At 49.5% G+C, this 16,487-nt stretch overlaps 4 protein-coding genes across 4 annotated transcripts; 3 read left to right on the top strand and 1 right to left on the bottom strand.

The window, feature by feature from the left end:
- Positions 1–1,104: 1,104 nt before the first annotated feature.
- FMAN_02696 (uncharacterized protein) lies at positions 1,105–2,792 on the top strand (the record flags this gene model as incomplete). Its single annotated transcript, XM_041820291.1, has 3 exons — positions 1,105–1,171; positions 1,220–1,585; positions 1,636–2,792. The coding sequence occupies 3 exons, from the start codon at positions 1,105–1,107 to the stop codon at positions 2,790–2,792; spliced, it is 1,590 nt and encodes a 529-aa protein (XP_041686185.1).
- A 904-nt stretch (positions 2,793–3,696) lies between these two features.
- On the top strand, positions 3,697–4,929 carry FMAN_02695 (uncharacterized protein; the record flags this gene model as incomplete). The annotated part of the gene is made up of 1 exon (XM_041820289.1): positions 3,697–4,929. The coding sequence occupies one exon, from the start codon at positions 3,697–3,699 to the stop codon at positions 4,927–4,929; it is 1,233 nt and encodes a 410-aa protein (XP_041686184.1).
- A 274-nt stretch (positions 4,930–5,203) lies between these two features.
- On the bottom strand, positions 5,204–6,805 carry FMAN_02694 (uncharacterized protein; the record flags this gene model as incomplete). Its single annotated transcript, XM_041820288.1, has 4 exons — positions 5,204–6,075; positions 6,128–6,212; positions 6,265–6,380; positions 6,433–6,805. The coding sequence occupies 4 exons, from the start codon at positions 6,803–6,805 to the stop codon at positions 5,204–5,206; spliced, it is 1,446 nt and encodes a 481-aa protein (XP_041686183.1).
- A 3,901-nt stretch (positions 6,806–10,706) lies between these two features.
- Positions 10,707–16,001, top strand: FMAN_02693 (uncharacterized protein; the record flags this gene model as incomplete). The annotated part of the gene is made up of 4 exons (XM_041820287.1): positions 10,707–10,769; positions 10,969–14,292; positions 14,339–14,608; positions 14,658–16,001. The coding sequence occupies 4 exons, from the start codon at positions 10,707–10,709 to the stop codon at positions 15,999–16,001; spliced, it is 5,001 nt and encodes a 1,666-aa protein (XP_041686182.1).
- Between the last annotated feature and the right edge of the window lie 486 nt (positions 16,002–16,487).

Genomic DNA, 16,487 nt, shown 5'->3' with positions numbered 1-16,487 from the left:
AGCAGTCTCGTCTTGCTGTATCACGAGACACTTCATGCCTGCAGTCAACAGTGACACGAGAAGAGTATGAGAGGTGTGGTTATCTGGCTGGGTCTCAGACCAGAGATGCATGCATATGTATGCATGTGAACCGATATCAGGGAGGCAAGAAGGTGTAGCGTTTCAATGCCATATCCTCGCGGCAGTCGACGACGGAAGCACCAGAAACATCCAATTGCTGGTAGAAGATGCAGAGTCTCTTATCTCTGACACATGACACACAGGACTGTCGACAAACAGGTGAAGGAAGATCAGGCAGGCTTTGTCTCACTCTGGCCGCGCCCGGTGTTATTCTACCGTCCAGTTTTTCTTCTCTGGGCCTTGTCGTATGCAACTGTTGGTTCAAATTTCCTGATGGTGTATGCAACTCCCAGCAACAAGGACAAGCTTAGCGGCCGCCCCACATGCTGCAAACGAAGCTTCGACTGTTCCACTGCAAGCAAAAGCCAGGTTCTTTTTTCTCCGCCGAGTAAGTTGACGGGACCTTATCGGCCAGGGAGAGCGAGCGAGCGAGCGAGCGAATTGTCTAGGCTTATTCCAAGGTTGAAGTTGGCCTTTGATTGCGATTTCGGTCCCCACAAAAAAGTGTCGCTGCACTTACACGGGCATGCGCTTGTTCTCCTTCTCCTCCAACTTGCGCTTGCACTTTGCTTGACTGACTTTTGGTAGAAATATCCCATCTCCCACCCTCTTTCCTCTCCTTCGTGACTGAGCTTTTCTTCCTGTCTAATTAACATTTTATATCCAAAGTTTGAATCACTTCCCATCTCCAGTCTGGGCTCTTGTTCTTCTATCTTAACTGTTGTGATTCTGCTATTGCTGATTTCCTTGTGAAATCCCGTACTAACTAACTGGCGCCAAATTCTCCAACAAGACAGCCACTTCCATTCACCCCAAAGGGCTACGATAACCACCCTTCTTCTGCCTTTTCCAAATATCCCTTCCGTGGAATCGTCGCTTTGCTTATTTTCCCGTCCATTTTGGGATCAAGGCGGCGATTGTTTTTTGACAAGCTCAACAACTTGCCTTTCTTTCCATCCACGACGTGATACATCACAAATTACCATGGGTATGCTTCGCGCTGGTCCTCGTGACCCAGATGCATTCCCGGCCATGCAGCTCTTCCTCCTGGGTAAGATCAGATATTGCACTTCAACAATATGCGCTAACTCTAAATAAGCCATTGTCCGACTCGCTGAGCCTATCGCTTTAACGTCCATCTTCCCATACGCCTGGGCCCTCGTCAAAAGTTTCGAGATAGGCCGTGAAGAAGATGCTTCGTTTTACTCTGGCATCCTTATATCCGCATTTTCGCTTGCTGAAGCTGTTATGGGAACGTACTGGGGCGCCCTGTCTGATCGTATCGGCCGCAAACCTGTTTTGATTATTGGATCGCTAGGTACAATGATCAGCATGTTGATGGTGGGAGTGGCTCCAAGCTTCGGTGTTGCCTTGTTTGGCCGTCTCCTCGGTGGTCTACTGAACGGCAATATTGGTGTTATCCAAACCATGGTTGGCGAGCTGGTCACTAAACCTGAGCATGAGCGTAAGTCTGCAAACCATTGCTCGAATTTCCACGACTGACCAATATTTTAGCACGTGCATACTCCATCATGCCTTTTGTTTGGAGCATTGGAACCATTGTTGGCCCCTCTATCGGCGGCATGTTTGCCAACCCTCATGACTCTTGGCCTGAATCTTTTCCGATCGGCAGCCTCTTCCAGCGCCAGCCTTACTTGCTGCCTAACGTTATCTGCGCAGGATTGCTGCTTGTGAGCATTGTGCTCGGTTTCCTCCTCCTCGAGGAAACCCATCCCGATATGGTCCAGCGCGTTCCTCCCAGCGAATACCACGTCAGTGAGGAGACCCCTCTTATGATGAACAACCGAATGGCCACCGAGATTGAGCCACGAGCGTATGGTGCGATAGAGACAATTGAGGATTCAACTGATGGCTCAATTGGGGACTGGGATACTCTCTGTATCGAAAATGAGAAGACAGCTGCTGCTCCCATCAAGATCTGGAATTGCCGTGTTGTCGGCTTCATTGTCGCCTTGTCAATCTTCACTTACCATTCCATGACCTTCGACCATTTGCTGCCCATCTTCTTCGAAGACAGCCGTGTTGATTCTGTGGAGATGTTCAAGCATGGCTCTATCTTTCCTTTCTACTCACCTGGTGGCTTGGGCATGACTCCGCGAGATGTTGGCGTGATCTTGGCAATCGACGGCGGCATCGCTCTGTTTATCCAGGTTTTCGTCTTCCCCTGGACTGTCAAGATGCTTGGAACCTATCGCCTTTTCCTGCTCGTTACTGTCCTCCACCCTATTATTTACGTGCTGATGCCCATGCTCCTCCTTGTCCCTGAGAGCCTTTTATACCCCGCTATCTACGGCTGTCTCATCATCCGCAACATTCTTTCCATTATACTGTATCCTCTTCTTATGATTCTCATCAAGGAGGCTACACCTGCCCCAAGCGCTCTTGGAAAAGTGAACGGCTTGGCAGCAAGTGCTGGTGCTGCTTGCCGAATGATTGCTTCACCCGTCGCTGGATTCTTGTGGACGGTCGGTACCAAATCAGATTGCTCTGCCTTGGCCTGGTATGGTAGCGCAATTGTCGCTATTCTGGGCGCCGTTCAGTGCTTCTCTGTTCCTCGCCGGCGCAATGAGGAGCCCTATGAAGAAGCATCTAAGGCACCTAGCAAACAGATTGTTACAGTGACCGAGACTGAGTTTTATGACTCCCCATAAGGAGCACGCGGCGCAGTTTGAAACCCGATCAGGTCGAACATGCCGAAGCGACTTCGCGGATTCTGCAACCCGTTTTTGGACTTGATTGCCTGCAGCAAGTCATACTGTTTTATACCCTCATGAGTTTGGAGTTCAAGCATGTTTCGATAATTTGCCTACAAAAACGACTGGTAGATGGGATGGTGTTTATTACGGCCGCTTTTACGAAGTTATGTATACCCCAGGTATAATGATTGATTTGGTTTGGGATGACTTTTTACTTTTGGAGTTTGGAGTTTGACTTGATTATTGAAGAAAAAGGCTTTGGGAGTTTATTTGTTTTTGAACTGGGTTTACGGTTGAATATGGGATTTGGTATATATGTTAGATAAAAGCGAGATAAATAGGAATAGAAATAATTACAAATATGACCACTCCCAACTAAGCGGGTTAAAGAATGGATGCTTTAGATTACCGACAAGGGCTGTCTTTCTCGTTGTATTGTATATCGACTACCCATCTGTCCATATTTAGTTGTTTGTGCGATAGTCAGTAGCCCCTCTAAACAAAGCAAGAAATCTTAGGATCTCCTGCTTTAAGTGATAGAAAGATTTACATAAGTTGAGACATAAGTTAGTAGGCCTTCAGGGTGGTCAATTATGACATCCTGAATATTAGAAGTTCCCCCCCACGCCGGTTTCTTCTATGTGAATCCTGAGTCGTGATACTCCGTAGTTGACGAGGTAGCTTAGTAGCTGATGCCCAATAGAAATTTCGCCACCCACCCTAGAGTTGGAGAAGCTCAAATTTTAGCAATTGAGTCACTTTGAATCCACCCACCAACGACATCTGAAGTATAAGACTCACCACAATATTCTTGACTTGCAGACAACAGTGGCAGCTCCATCTGCTCTAAAAGGGAAAAATGAAAATCGAGGAAATCACCGACAAGATGGATGAGGCCATGAAGCTGGAGCAAGCCTCATCACTGCCAAATACCAGCGCCACAGAGGCCACCAAACCTGAGCTGCCTCCAGCTCATGCCATCGCCAGTGGAAAGACTGTTGACGAAGTATGGGAAGATCTAAACAAGTCGCCTCTTTTCATGACAGACCTCGATGCCAATGAGGAGAATGAAGACATTGCAGCACTGCAGGCACTCGCGTATGAAGGCACACCTCTTGAAAACGGCCAGGAGTTCAAGGAGCGTGGAAATGAGTACTTCAAACTTAAGAGCTACGCCGATGCAAAGGAGTTTTATGGAAAAGGTATTGCTATTCTCGCTGGCGAAGAGCGCAAGCGCGCCAGGGGCGAGCAGACAAAGAACCAGGAGGGCGTAATCGACACTGAGGAAGAGATTCAGAAGCAGCGCGAGACTCTTGAAGCGCTCTACGTCAACCGGGCAGCATGCCACCTTGCTGTTAAGAATTACCGCAGCTGCTGGCTTGATTGCGCTGCAGCATTGCGCCTCAACCAGCGAAACATCAAGGCATACTTCCGCAGTGCACGAGCACTCCTTGCGGTGGACCGTATCCAGGAGGCCGATGATGTTTGTGCGCGCGGTCTTTCATTAGACGAAAACAATGCTTCGTTGCGTGCTGTAGCGGACGATATCATTAAGCGAGCCAAAGAGATCGACGCGCGACGAAAGAGGGACGCAGAGCGCGAAGCAAAGGAGAAGCGACGCGCACTACTCATCAAAGCTGCACTGCGAGCGAGAAATATTCCCACACGCACAACCTCTCAACCACCAGAGATGGAAGATGCGGGTATTGCGCTCCTCCCAGATCCTGATGATCCCCGCAGCACGCTTGCGTTCCCAACAGTACTGCTGTACCCTCTACACCTGGAATCTGATTTCATCAAGGCGTTTGAGGAAACACATTCGCTCGATGATCATCTGAGCTACATCTTCCCTCTGCCGTGGGACAAGGAGGGTGTGTACACGACAACAGGTGTAGAGGCGTTTGTGGAAACCACACAGGGTGGCCTCCTAAAGATGGGCAAGCGGGTGCCGCTGTTGAAGGTTTTGGGAACGGGCAAGGTCGAGGTAGTGGACGAGGTGGTGAGGATCTTTGTCGTTCCTAAGGATAAGGCAGAGACATGGACAAAGGAGCACAAGGCAAAGAGAGCGGCTGAAAAGGGAGAGACAAGCTGATGGATGTAAGAAAGAAAGAAAGAATAGAAAAAAGTTACTTTGTTTTACAATGATGTTCGTGTACTAACTAAGACTTGCGATTGCTGTTTCCTAGGCCCTAAATGATGTGCTATATGCTGTTATGATATGATGGAGATGCCACCCGATACTGGCGATTGAGTGATTGAGTGAACCCAGGTCCGAACTTTTCCATTCTATTCGCTGTTAATACTATAACCCCCAAAGACTCCTTTGTCGACAGAACCCCATTGCGCCTTTCCCCTTTCTGCCACAGTTATTTGGACAACGAAGTGGCTCGCAGTCTCTTATTGCGACGTCCTTCCTCGAGCTCAGGCTGCAATTGGATAGGAGGCGGCGACTCGACGGCGTTGGGAGCAGAGGGCCCCTGGTCTTGCATCCTGAGGTTTAAGAGAAGCATAGCTGCGTCCTTCTGGGCCGCATCAGGTACGCTGTGTGGCGTCTTGATCACTCGTTGCCTCATAGGACTGGCGTCAGGGGTCGAAACCATGAGAATAGATCTCGGGCTCATGGCGGGACTGGCACTCTCTCTGTAAAAGCTGTCCCAGTCTTCGTAGTCCAGTCGTCTCTTAGGTCCCCACGGAGCACAAGAGAGACCTCCTTCATTCTGCAAAGGTGGGATGCGAGGGACCGCACTAAGCAAGGGATTAGGCTCAGGGCTAGACTGGTTTGCAACGGTCCAACTAGATCCCGGACGAGAAGTCACCATATAGCCAGGAAGTCCCGAGCCGCTACTCGAGGCTGAGTTGGGAGCTGACATGTAATGGCATTCGACGTCGCTGTCCATGGCCCACGATGGGTCACAGAACAGACGGGGCCGGAATCGGTGGCGGCGCTCGTCTTGGGCATAAATACTCGGTGGAATACTTCGATCGTCTCTCGGATAGCTCGTAGCGCCATGGAAGCTAGGTGGGATCGTACTCATATGCATACGCCTAGTCATTTCGGCTTCATGGGTAGCTTCGATGATTATTTGCTGGCTGATGACCATGCGGCCGAAGTCAGGCGCGCTGGGATGAATGCAGAGAGATGGAAAGTCTGGGCCAAAGATTGGAATCAAGGCACCCGCGATAGAGTAGCAGAAGGTTGCGCAGACAGCTTTGGCACATGTGTATGGCATCCAATAACCTGCGTAGACTGATGAGCAAACGACCAGAAGGCGCTGAGAGATGGATCATACCTTGAGCAGCTATAGAACCTCCAGTAATGCTATGTGTGATTTCTTTGAGCCCTGGGTTGAGGCCTAGCATCTTTGCCGGAATTGTCTATTCCATTGGCAGTTAGTATATATATATCGAGGCTTGTTCTTTTACTTGCCTTTCCGTAGCCGCGACATTTGAAGAAAGGAGTCATGCGAACGAGCCCAACATTATAGTCCCACATCACAGCGTAATCAGTGTTCTGTTCAGCCAAGGTGAACTCGTATTTGAAAACTGTTAGGGTTGCGTCAATGACCGGTGATTGAGGCTAGACTTGGTAACTTACCCTCAAAGCTCTCTCGTCCTGTCTTTTCGTAAAAGTCCTTTTTGCCACTGTTGTATGGGATGTGAAGGCTTGAATCCTGTATATTCCCAAATGGCTTGACTCGGAATCGGTGTATCTCTTGCAAAGTAACCTCGTCGAGATGCTGCTCGAAAGGGTGAAACTTGACTGGACCGCGCAGCTTCGACTTGGCCATATTGTTGGCGTCTTTCGGCCCGGATCTATCAAAAACCATCATAAAACGGTTCCCAGATTGAGTTGATGCCTCTTCGAAGTTCGGGATTGGTGGAAACTCGAGCGCAGGACTTGGTCGAGGAAAGGGGGGGTCATTATCTCCAGCTGGTGCTGGGTTCAGGAGACCTTTAAGGGACAACATGATGAAAACCAGTAAAGTTTGCTAGAAAATAGAAGCTTTAGAAGCGCAAAGATGTTCGAGAGATGCGGGAGGCCAGATATTTGGCCGTAAAGAGATGGCTAAACCAAGTGGTTTGGATAGTACAGCGGGCAGCGGCCGTGATATAACTACTTCTGGATTGCAGGGAAGGACAGGCAGCCGCAACACTACAGCTGAGGGAGACTCTTCGCTTTTCAAGTCACTCCTCAGCTTGACAAACAAATCGGGAAGGGGCAAATATGCCTGCGTGTACCGAAATAGGCGGTGGTGAGGAACCCTAGCCTGAGCTGGCTCGGCCAGCAAAGTTGCTCGGGAACCTGCAACTCCAAAAAGTCGGTCACGCCTTGTTTAGGTCAGGCCGACACTCTTCGTTATGTTTTCTTTGTTCTTTCAGTTTCAATGCCGGCTTCCAAGGGGCTAGAGCTCCGTTGACGAGCTCCCACCGCCTGGTGCTAGCAGATACTAGGAACAGCCACCAAGTGATAGATGACGGAACGATGTCGGGGCAGGCTATTAATGATATAGTAAAAGAAATTGGGCTCAGTTTGAAGCTTCGGGAGAAATGCAAGGATGATGTTTCCAGATACTTTGATGAATAGGAACGTATTGCTGCGTTGTCCTACTGCTATGGTTTTGTTCATCCACCTAGGAGATATGTTTGAGTTCAGAGTCCCGCTTTATCAAACAGCTCCTCTATAGCCTCTAGAATTCCCCTCCGCATTAGGAGGACCATAAGGCAGAAAGAACTGCAACAGGGGTGCGTATTGGGGCTGTCGGGTGTGGATAGGTCAGCCTTCACTCCGTGCCGTCCGTTACACTCCCGGATACATCCTCTCCTTTGCTCTGAACTCCAAAGGGCACCACACAATCCTGGCTTCGTCTAATTAATATTGTAGTTCGTCTCTCATTGATTGAATGGCTAACTCCCTGGCATAGTCTGGAGGCTGGACATCAAGACTGAACTGTGAGCCGCGAAGGAGTGCCAAGAATAACGAATTGGTTGTCTCGCCTTCCAAAGGCCGCCCCACGGGCTCAGAGTCAGAATGAAGCACAGGCGGATGCTTGCATACCACATCGTCCAGGACCTTCTACCCCAGTCTGTTTCCTGATATTTGTACAACAGGAGACAGCGGCCCTGCTGCCACTGAGGTTCTGTTGTTCATCTCAGCACTCCCTCAGAATTGCTCGAGTCGCCCCCACGTGTCAGTATGACAACTGACAGCTAGAAGGGGCACGCTTCCTTACTGAGACGGCTTGCACATCGACATGACCAACACGCCTATCAGACGTGTTTCCTGTTTCTGCGATCAATGAATATATGAGGTGTCAATGGTTTGTCAGGGATACCTTTCATGGGTCCTTCTATTTTGACCAAAGACCTGTGCATAGCCGTTGCATACTACACCAGTGGTAGGTTTCTGCTGAGAGTTCGATGGCGCTTCCAGAAGTCAGTCTGGTATATTCCCTCCCCATATGATCTATCGCGGTGAGGCCAGAAACAAACCTGTCATGTCTCTGACCTTTGTTACTCTCACGAGCTCTTTGGTGTACAGACACAAGAAAATTCCCCGAAGGGGGACACAAGTCTATGCCAAATACGCTCGCCCCTCCTGCGCATGGAGTAGCCATCAATGCTTTGCCATTCAGTTACCATTTGATTCAAGTTACGATTGCGCCAGTGTGAGAGAGCCTGGAGGACTTGTTGGGCGTTGTGCCCTCCATATCGTCAACTAGCGTAATATGACTGCACCACAATTTCTGAAATACGATGTCAATGGCCTAAGCCACCATGCCGTTGTTGCGTTTTACTCTGCTCTCTTTTGTCACGAGTAGGCATGAGACGCCGGTCGAGGTCGGTGACCTTTTGGCAACTATCGCTGTCTCGCGAAAGTCATGGCATCTGGCGCGACCAGCCGACGGCTCGGGCAGCGACGCTCTTCCGCGGTCGGGTCTTCTGTCCACTTAATATGAATGGCCAGTGATAGTCCTGTCGCTGAATAGGGAGTAACCAGTCAACCAGGAGTTGCAGAAAGGGTAGAGGTAGGGCCCAACAACGGGCTATGGCGTTTCTTGAGTGAACACCGTCTTAGTCTGCAGCATTTGGGCATTCGATGCACTGTCTGGGTATCTCGGTCTTCCTGATTCGGACAAATTGACATCCGTGCCTAATTTTGAGAGATGAACAGCATATTTGGCACCTCACCAAGCTTATCGGACCGAGCTCTGACGAATTTGGAAATGACTGATTGTCCAAATCGGTATCAGAGTAGATGAATTCCTTCTTAGTTCTCAGAGCTTGGTTTCAGATGATTGTACGATTTCGGAGCGGTATGACAGCGGTAGTCCATGGCGAGTGAGCGTTTCTTTTGCATCAGGCGCAGCCAAAGACACAAAGCGGCTCCCTGCATCGAATTTCGGGCGGTGTCACCGTTCTTCCTCCCCCGTTGGTGTGGCATGAGTATCGTTGCCCGCGTAAGATAGCTGTGTTGTGTAGAGAGGCAGTGCTTTTGTAACTAGATTTGAGGACTTTAGATGTTTGATCGAATCCAGCCTCACAAGGTACGAAGGAATGAAATGCAGCACTGGCCATACCACATGGGTAGAACCCAAAATCCCGGCTTTGAGCCTGGTGTAAAGACCATACCAGAATGTGGCCATAATACCTATTTTCACATTTTCAGCGATGCTACACGATGACCAACAAATGTGCCCATCGAATGCTAAAGCAGGCGCAACAAGCTGCAAGCTGGCCCGGCGATGAGTCGACAGTCGATGCCTCGTTGAGTCCTCTGGTGGTGATACGGTCCGCTAAGTCAAGTTATTCTCGAACATGGTGAAACCAGGAGAATAAACAAGTCTCGTAGGCTCATCCCATGGAGACACACAGGCATTTGGCAGACACTTGCCCTCATCCTAAGTCGCACACTTTGACTCGGCCCGCTTAGCCCAGGCTGAGACCGGTGCATGTCTGACTTCGAGCTTGACAGGCTCTTTTCGGAGAATAAGCGACCGCGATACCACTAGAAGAGGGCCGGCCTCGGATGCTTTTCATGTTGCCGCACTTTCTATGAGGAAAGCTCCTGTTCTGGGAGATTTGTGGTACGTGTGGCACGAGCCGAAGCGTTAATCAAACGAGGTGAGTAATGGTTTGCTATCCTTTTATTTGTTCTGGAGATGTTTCCATTCCATCTTAATCAAAATTTGATCCTGTTTGGCGTGAAGAGGTCTTGAGCCGAAAGTAAGTTTGCATAAGGGGAGCCTTGAGTTCATCCCGTCTTTGAGCGAACCGGTGAGGCGAGTAGTATCGGGTTTGACAGAAACGAATTAATGTCTCCTCCTGAAACCCGAAAGACCTTTCAGGCCGACTTTCTTTGCAAGAAAATCCAGTGTCAAGAAATGAGTAAGCAATCGGCAATTCAAAGCCATTTCCTTTAGTTAGTACCTTGGTCTAAGGTACTCAACGTCTCTCCCACTCACACCAGTTTACATCATCATGTGCCAGGTCACGGGGTCTGGCGTTTGGAGGAGGGGATTTGGCCTGAGGCGTAAATGCGCAGCCCCACGACGGGCGGAAGTGGGTCGCCAACGTCGCGTCCCTGTAAGATTTGTTTACAATAGGGACCCTTGATTGTCACAACAACATAACAAGGTAGGACTGTTTTAATAGTTGATGGGAAGTCTGGCACCTTTTGTTTCTTCATTTTTGTTATCGCGACTCTGTACGCGAGCATCACCACTCGCTCGACCTGGTCGTCCTCCATTCTTGACCTCATTGTCTTTATTTTGTCCCTCATTGAGACCCCTGTATTCAAACTCATTGTCCTTAAATCCTGTCCTGGCGCCACAAGCCAGATTCTTTGCTCTCACTGCCAACAACAACAAGATGGACTCCGATGCGTCCATGTTCAGTCTTGGGGAGGAGTCAGATGGCTACGTCCCTGAAACCGTAAGTAATCCTTTGTTTTACCCCTCTTTGTTGGCACAAAAAATCGGTTTGCGCATTGTGTGCCTATTTCTCTCCCTCAATCTGCATCGCATTCTTTCAATTCCTTTCTTAAAACTTATTTACATCAAACACCTTCTCCGCCGAACACTTTCGTATCTGCGCTTTTTGCACAAACATAACCTGACATTTCCTTTAACAGAAGGCGAAATCCAAAGCCGCACCAAAGAAGGCTGCTGCGCGGCCGCCCGTCAAAAAGATGGTGCAAACAACCCTCAAAACGAAGAGCGCACCCAAAAAGCGCCCTACACCGGAGAGCGACGACGATGATATAAGCGTTGCCACAGGTTTCTCAAACACGCCTCCCAAAGCTAAGAAGCAAAAGAAGGAACCTGCAGTCAGCAAGTCTTCTGGTGCGCCCTTGGAGGAGCTTGAGAATGATAGCATGGTGATTGACAGCCCCGCCAAACCTGGCAAGAAGAAGACGGCCACCGAAATGTACACGAAGCTGTCACAACTAGAGCACATCCTCAAGCGACCTGATACATACATCGGCTCTGTTGAGAGGACGGAACAACAGATGTGGGTTCTGAGCAAAGAGACCCAGTTGATGGAGTACAAGAACGTCAGCTTTGTTCCTGGTCTTTACAAGATTTTCGACGAAATCTTGGTCAACGCTGCCGACAATAAGCAGCGCGATGGCTCCATGACTTACATGAAGATCAATATCGATCGTGAGAACGGTGTGATCAGCGTCGAAAACAACGGAAAGGGTATTCCGATTGTCATTCACGAAAAGGAGAAGATCTACATTCCTGAGCTTATCTTCGGACATCTGTTGGCGGGTTCCAACTTCGACGACGACGAGAAGAAAACCGTTGGTGGTCGCAACGGTTACGGTGCCAAGCTGTGTAACGTCTTCAGCACTGAATTCAACCTTGAATGCCAAGATAGCGAGCACGGCAAGAGGTACAAACAGACCTGGAGAAACAACATGCAGACGATGGAGAAGGCCAAAATCACCAGCAGCAAGACCTCAGACTTCACCAGAGTAACTTTTAAGCCCGACTTCAAGCGCTTTGGTATGGAAGATGGCATCGATGATGATCTCGAGTCTCTTCTTCACCGTAGAGTTTACGACATGGTAGGCACGATCCGCGGAATCAAGGTTTATCTCAACGGCGAGCAAATCAAGATCAAGGATTTCAAAGCATACTGTGATCTCTATGCCAAGTCCATCGCCAAGGAGAGAAGCACAGAAGAGGGAGGCGCTCCGACCTGTACTGTTGAGATGGATAAAGACAAGTCGCATCCTCGATGGGAGGTTGGTTTCGCTGTTTCTGATGGCACTTTTCAACAAGTTTCCTTCGTCAACTCGATCGCCACAACCAGTGGAGGCACTCATGTCAACTACATCGCCGACCAGGTCACCGAAGCTCTTCTCAAGGCTTTGAACAAGAAGCGCAAGGGTCATGCTCTGAAGCAGAATCATCTGAAGAATCATATCTTCATCTTTGTCAACTGTTACATCAACAATCCGGCTTTTACTTCGCAAACAAAGGAGCAGATGACTACCAAGCCAAGCCAGTTTGGTAGCAAATGCAAACTGGGTGAAGACTTCCTCAAGAAGATTGCAAAATCCGATGCCCTTCAAAATATCTTGGATTTTGCTGAGAAGAAGGCCGACAAAATGTTGGCCAAGGGTGATGGAAACAAACGAAGCCGAGTCAATAACGCAAAGCTCGTCGAAGCCAACTTTGCTGGCACCAGAAGAGGTCACGAATGCACTCTGATCTTGACAGAAGGTGACTCTGCCAAAGGTTTGGCAGTTTCTGGTCGTGCGATTCTCGACCCTGACCGCATTGGTGTTTTCCCGCTTCGTGGAAAGCTTCTGAATGTGCGAGACGCTTCAGTTGACCAAATTATGAAGAACGCCGAAATTCAGAACATTAAACAGTTCCTTGGTCTCAAGCACAAGCAAACGTACACGGACACGAAGAATCTTAGATATGGCCATCTGATGATCATGGCTGATCAGGATCACGATGGTAGTCATATCAAGGGACTTCTCATCAATTTCCTCCAGGTTCAATTTCCATCGCTTCTCAAAATCCCCGACTTCTTCCGAGAGTTCATCACACCTATCGTCAAGGTTTGGCAGGGTCCCAACCCCAAGAAGCCCCAGCGATTAAAGTCATTCTTCACGCAGCCTGAATATGAGGAGTGGAAGGAAGATCACAAAAACGAACTCACTCGATGGCACTCCAAATACTTCAAGGGTTTGGGAACAAGCTCCAACGAAGACGCACAAGTCTATTTCACCAACCTCGATGATCACTTGAAGGAATTTGACACCATGAAGCCTGAGGAAGCTGACCTACTGGAGCTGGCTTTCTCCAAGAAGAAAGCAGATGCCAGAAAGGAGTGGTTGGGTAACTTTGTGCCGGGTACATACCTCGATCACTCAACCAAGTCAATCACATATTCCGACTTCATCAACAGAGAACTTATTCTCTTCAGTATGGCTGATAATATGCGATCCATCCCCTCGGTGCTGGATGGCTTCAAGCCCGGTCAGCGTAAGGTCATATATGCCTGCTTCAAGAGAAACATCGTCAAAGACAAGAAGGTCGTTGAATTGGCTGGTTATGTCTCTGAGCAGACTGCCTACCACCACGGTGAACAGTCTCTCCAACAGACTATCATTGGCCTGGCCCAGAACTTTGTTGGTTCAAACAACATCAATTGTCTGGAACCCAGTGGAAACTTCGGTTCTCGACTTGCTGGTGGATCTGATGCTGCCAGTCCTCGTTACACCTTCACTCGGCTGTCTCCATTCGCCCGCAAGATCTTCCACCCCATGGATGAGCCCAACTTGATGCATCATTATGAAGACGGCAAGAAGATCGAACCAATGGTGTATGCTCCAATCATCCCCATGGTTCTGGTAAACGGTGCCGATGGCATTGGTACAGGTTGGAGCACTTCCATTCCCAATTATCACCCGATGGATATCGTCAAAAATCTGAAGCGTCGAATGGGTCGCTTGGACGACAACGATCTTGAGGAAAAGCCTTTCGAAACCATGATGCCCTGGTTCCGTGGCTGGAAGGGTACACCAGAGGTTGCTGGCCCTGACCGGTACAAGTTCAATGGTATTGCCTATCACAACGAACAGAAGGATAACGAAGTGGTCATCACCGAGTTGCCTATTCGTATGTGGACCGACGATTTCAAGGGCAAACTTGAAAAGATTATCGCCGGTGTCGATGGCCCAGCTTGGATCAAGGACTACAAGGAATTCAACGATCACAGCACTGTTCACTTTGAGATCGCTGTGGATGATAAGCATATGGGCAAGGTCCTTGAAGAAGGCGTCCTCGAGCGTTTCAAGTTGACCAAGCAAGTCGCCACCTCCAATTTGGTTGCTTTCGACACCCGAGGCATGATTCGCAAGTACGAGAAGGTGGAGGATATCCTTGAGGAATTCTATCTATACCGTCTCGACATGTATACTGACCGAAAAGTAAGTTCTGATCCAACTTTGAGATGACCTAGCTAACTCTCCGCAGAAACATTGGTTAGGCGTATTCCATGCGGACTATCGCAAGCTCAAGAATCAAGCCCGGTTCATCAAGGAAATCATCGACGGACAGCTTGTGGTTGGCAAGAAGAAGAAGACCGTGCTGGTGCAAGAACTTCGAGATCGTGATTACGAGGCTTTCCCCCCTGGTGGTGAGAAGAAGAAGACCGCAGATGAAGAAGATGACGATGCCGATGAGAACCAGGACGTGGAGGGTGATTTGGAGGGTGGTGCTCGCGATTACGACTACCTCCTCTCGGTGAGTACTTGTCGTCTTTGAACATGTTTAGTGAACTAACGTCTTGCAGATGCCCATCTGGTCCCTGACAGCTGAGCGTCTCGAGAAACTCAAGCAAGCTATCGAGAAGAAGAAGGCAGAGCACGATGAACTCCTCGCCCTCAGTGAGAAGGATCTCTGGTGCCGCGACCTTGATGACTTCATGGCTGAATGGGAGACTCAGCTTGCAGTTGATGCTGAGATCAAGACGAGCATCCGTCGCTTGGGCCGCCGCGTTTCTAAAAAGATAGGTGCTGGCACCGCTCGTGGCCGCAAAGTCAAGGATGACGACGAGTACGAGCCTGACAAGAAGGGCCGCGGAAGGCCAAAGGCTGCAGCGTTGAAGGCGACCGCTAAACCAGCGCCCAAGGTAGAGACCAAGAGTGCTCAGCGGTTTGCTGAGATGTTCAGCTCTAAGCCAAAGGTCAAGAAGGAACCCAGTGCTGATGTTATGGAGCTTTCGGATCTTTCTGACGATGACTACGCCGCTCTCAGTCGCAGCAAATCATCCGCACCTGCGATCAAGAACTCCCAGTCGCCTCCAACGGAGGTGCCGGAGAATCCACGGGTCAAACGAGCGGCGGCGTCCAAGGTCAAGACAATTATCGATGATGACTCTGAGAGTGACGATGATCAGATGCTTGGCGATGTTGGCGCCTTGGTCAAGGGCATCGATAAGCCAGCAGGTGACCGCGAAAGGGGCAGGTTTAGTCTACATGCCATGAGCCGGCCAGACTCTAGCCAGGGCAATGCCAGCGTGAGCGGACTGTCCAAGTCTAGGCCCAAATCAGCCAAAGCTTTCGACTTCGATGACGACAGTCCTGACGATACCAACTATGAGCTTCTCGCCAAGTCGTCGCCACACAAGACGGCCACCAAGGACGATCATATAGACAGCTTCCTTTCTGATGATGAACCTTTTGTTGCTCCATCCAAGTCAGCCGCGACCAAGTCTAAGCCTACCAGCACGGATTCCGAAGATCCAACACCGGCTGGTCTTGCTACGGTCAAGAAGGGTCGTGGTCGTCCCACTGGCGCGAAGAGCAAAGAACCAGCGAAGCCAAAGGCCGCTCCAAAAGCAACAAAGACAGCTGCATCAAAGGTTGCTTCGCGTCCAGCAACTAAGCAGACCACTCTATCGCCAGCAGCAAAGGCTTACGCTGCTAAGAAGGCGGTCAAGAAATCCGTCCTCGACGACGATTCAGATGAGGATATGGCTGACCCAGATTCGCCCCCTCCTAAGGCTTCCTCAAGAGCGAGACCAGGACGTGCAGCTGCCGCGAGACGACCAATCGTTGTTGACGACGACTCATCAGTCATGCAGCAAGATGATGAGAGTGACGACCCTTTCGAGGTCGACGATGACGAGGATTAAACTATTCGACTTGTGATTGAACCCATGAAAGGAACGGAGTACTGGTAGTTCTAGAACCACTGCAACCAGGTTCTTTGCTATAATTTCTTGTTTGCTGAGTAAGAAACGTTGTGTGGTAACCACTTGAAGCAAAGGGCATATTGAGGGGGAAAGGGGGTTGGAATCTGAGTTAACAATTCATTTTGGGTTCTGGGCGTCAAAGGATGTGAGGCATTTGCTATCTGGGGCCTGGGTGTGGTTTTTATTCGATATCCGCTTATGAATAGCATTTCACTTTCTTCATGATAACTTGTACATGTCACTTGACTCTTGATGATCGCTGTCCCATTTCAATGAAATTGAACGTACAGAGTATCCATACTCCATACAGCACTCCCTAGCTCCCCTAGAGGGTGCTTATCGATAAGAGCTTGAGGTTAGCACGGGGTTCTCATCGAAGATTCCAAGGGTCTCGTCTAGATTTATCATCCCCCTCCATCCACCCCT

The sequence above is a fragment of the Fusarium mangiferae genome (genome assembly GCF_900044065.1).
Source record: "Fusarium mangiferae strain MRC7560 genome assembly, contig: FMAN_scaffold010, whole genome shotgun sequence".
Classification (NCBI taxonomy): Eukaryota; Fungi; Ascomycota; class Sordariomycetes; order Hypocreales; family Nectriaceae; genus Fusarium; species Fusarium mangiferae.
This window is presented reverse-complemented; position numbering and strand designations above follow the sequence as displayed.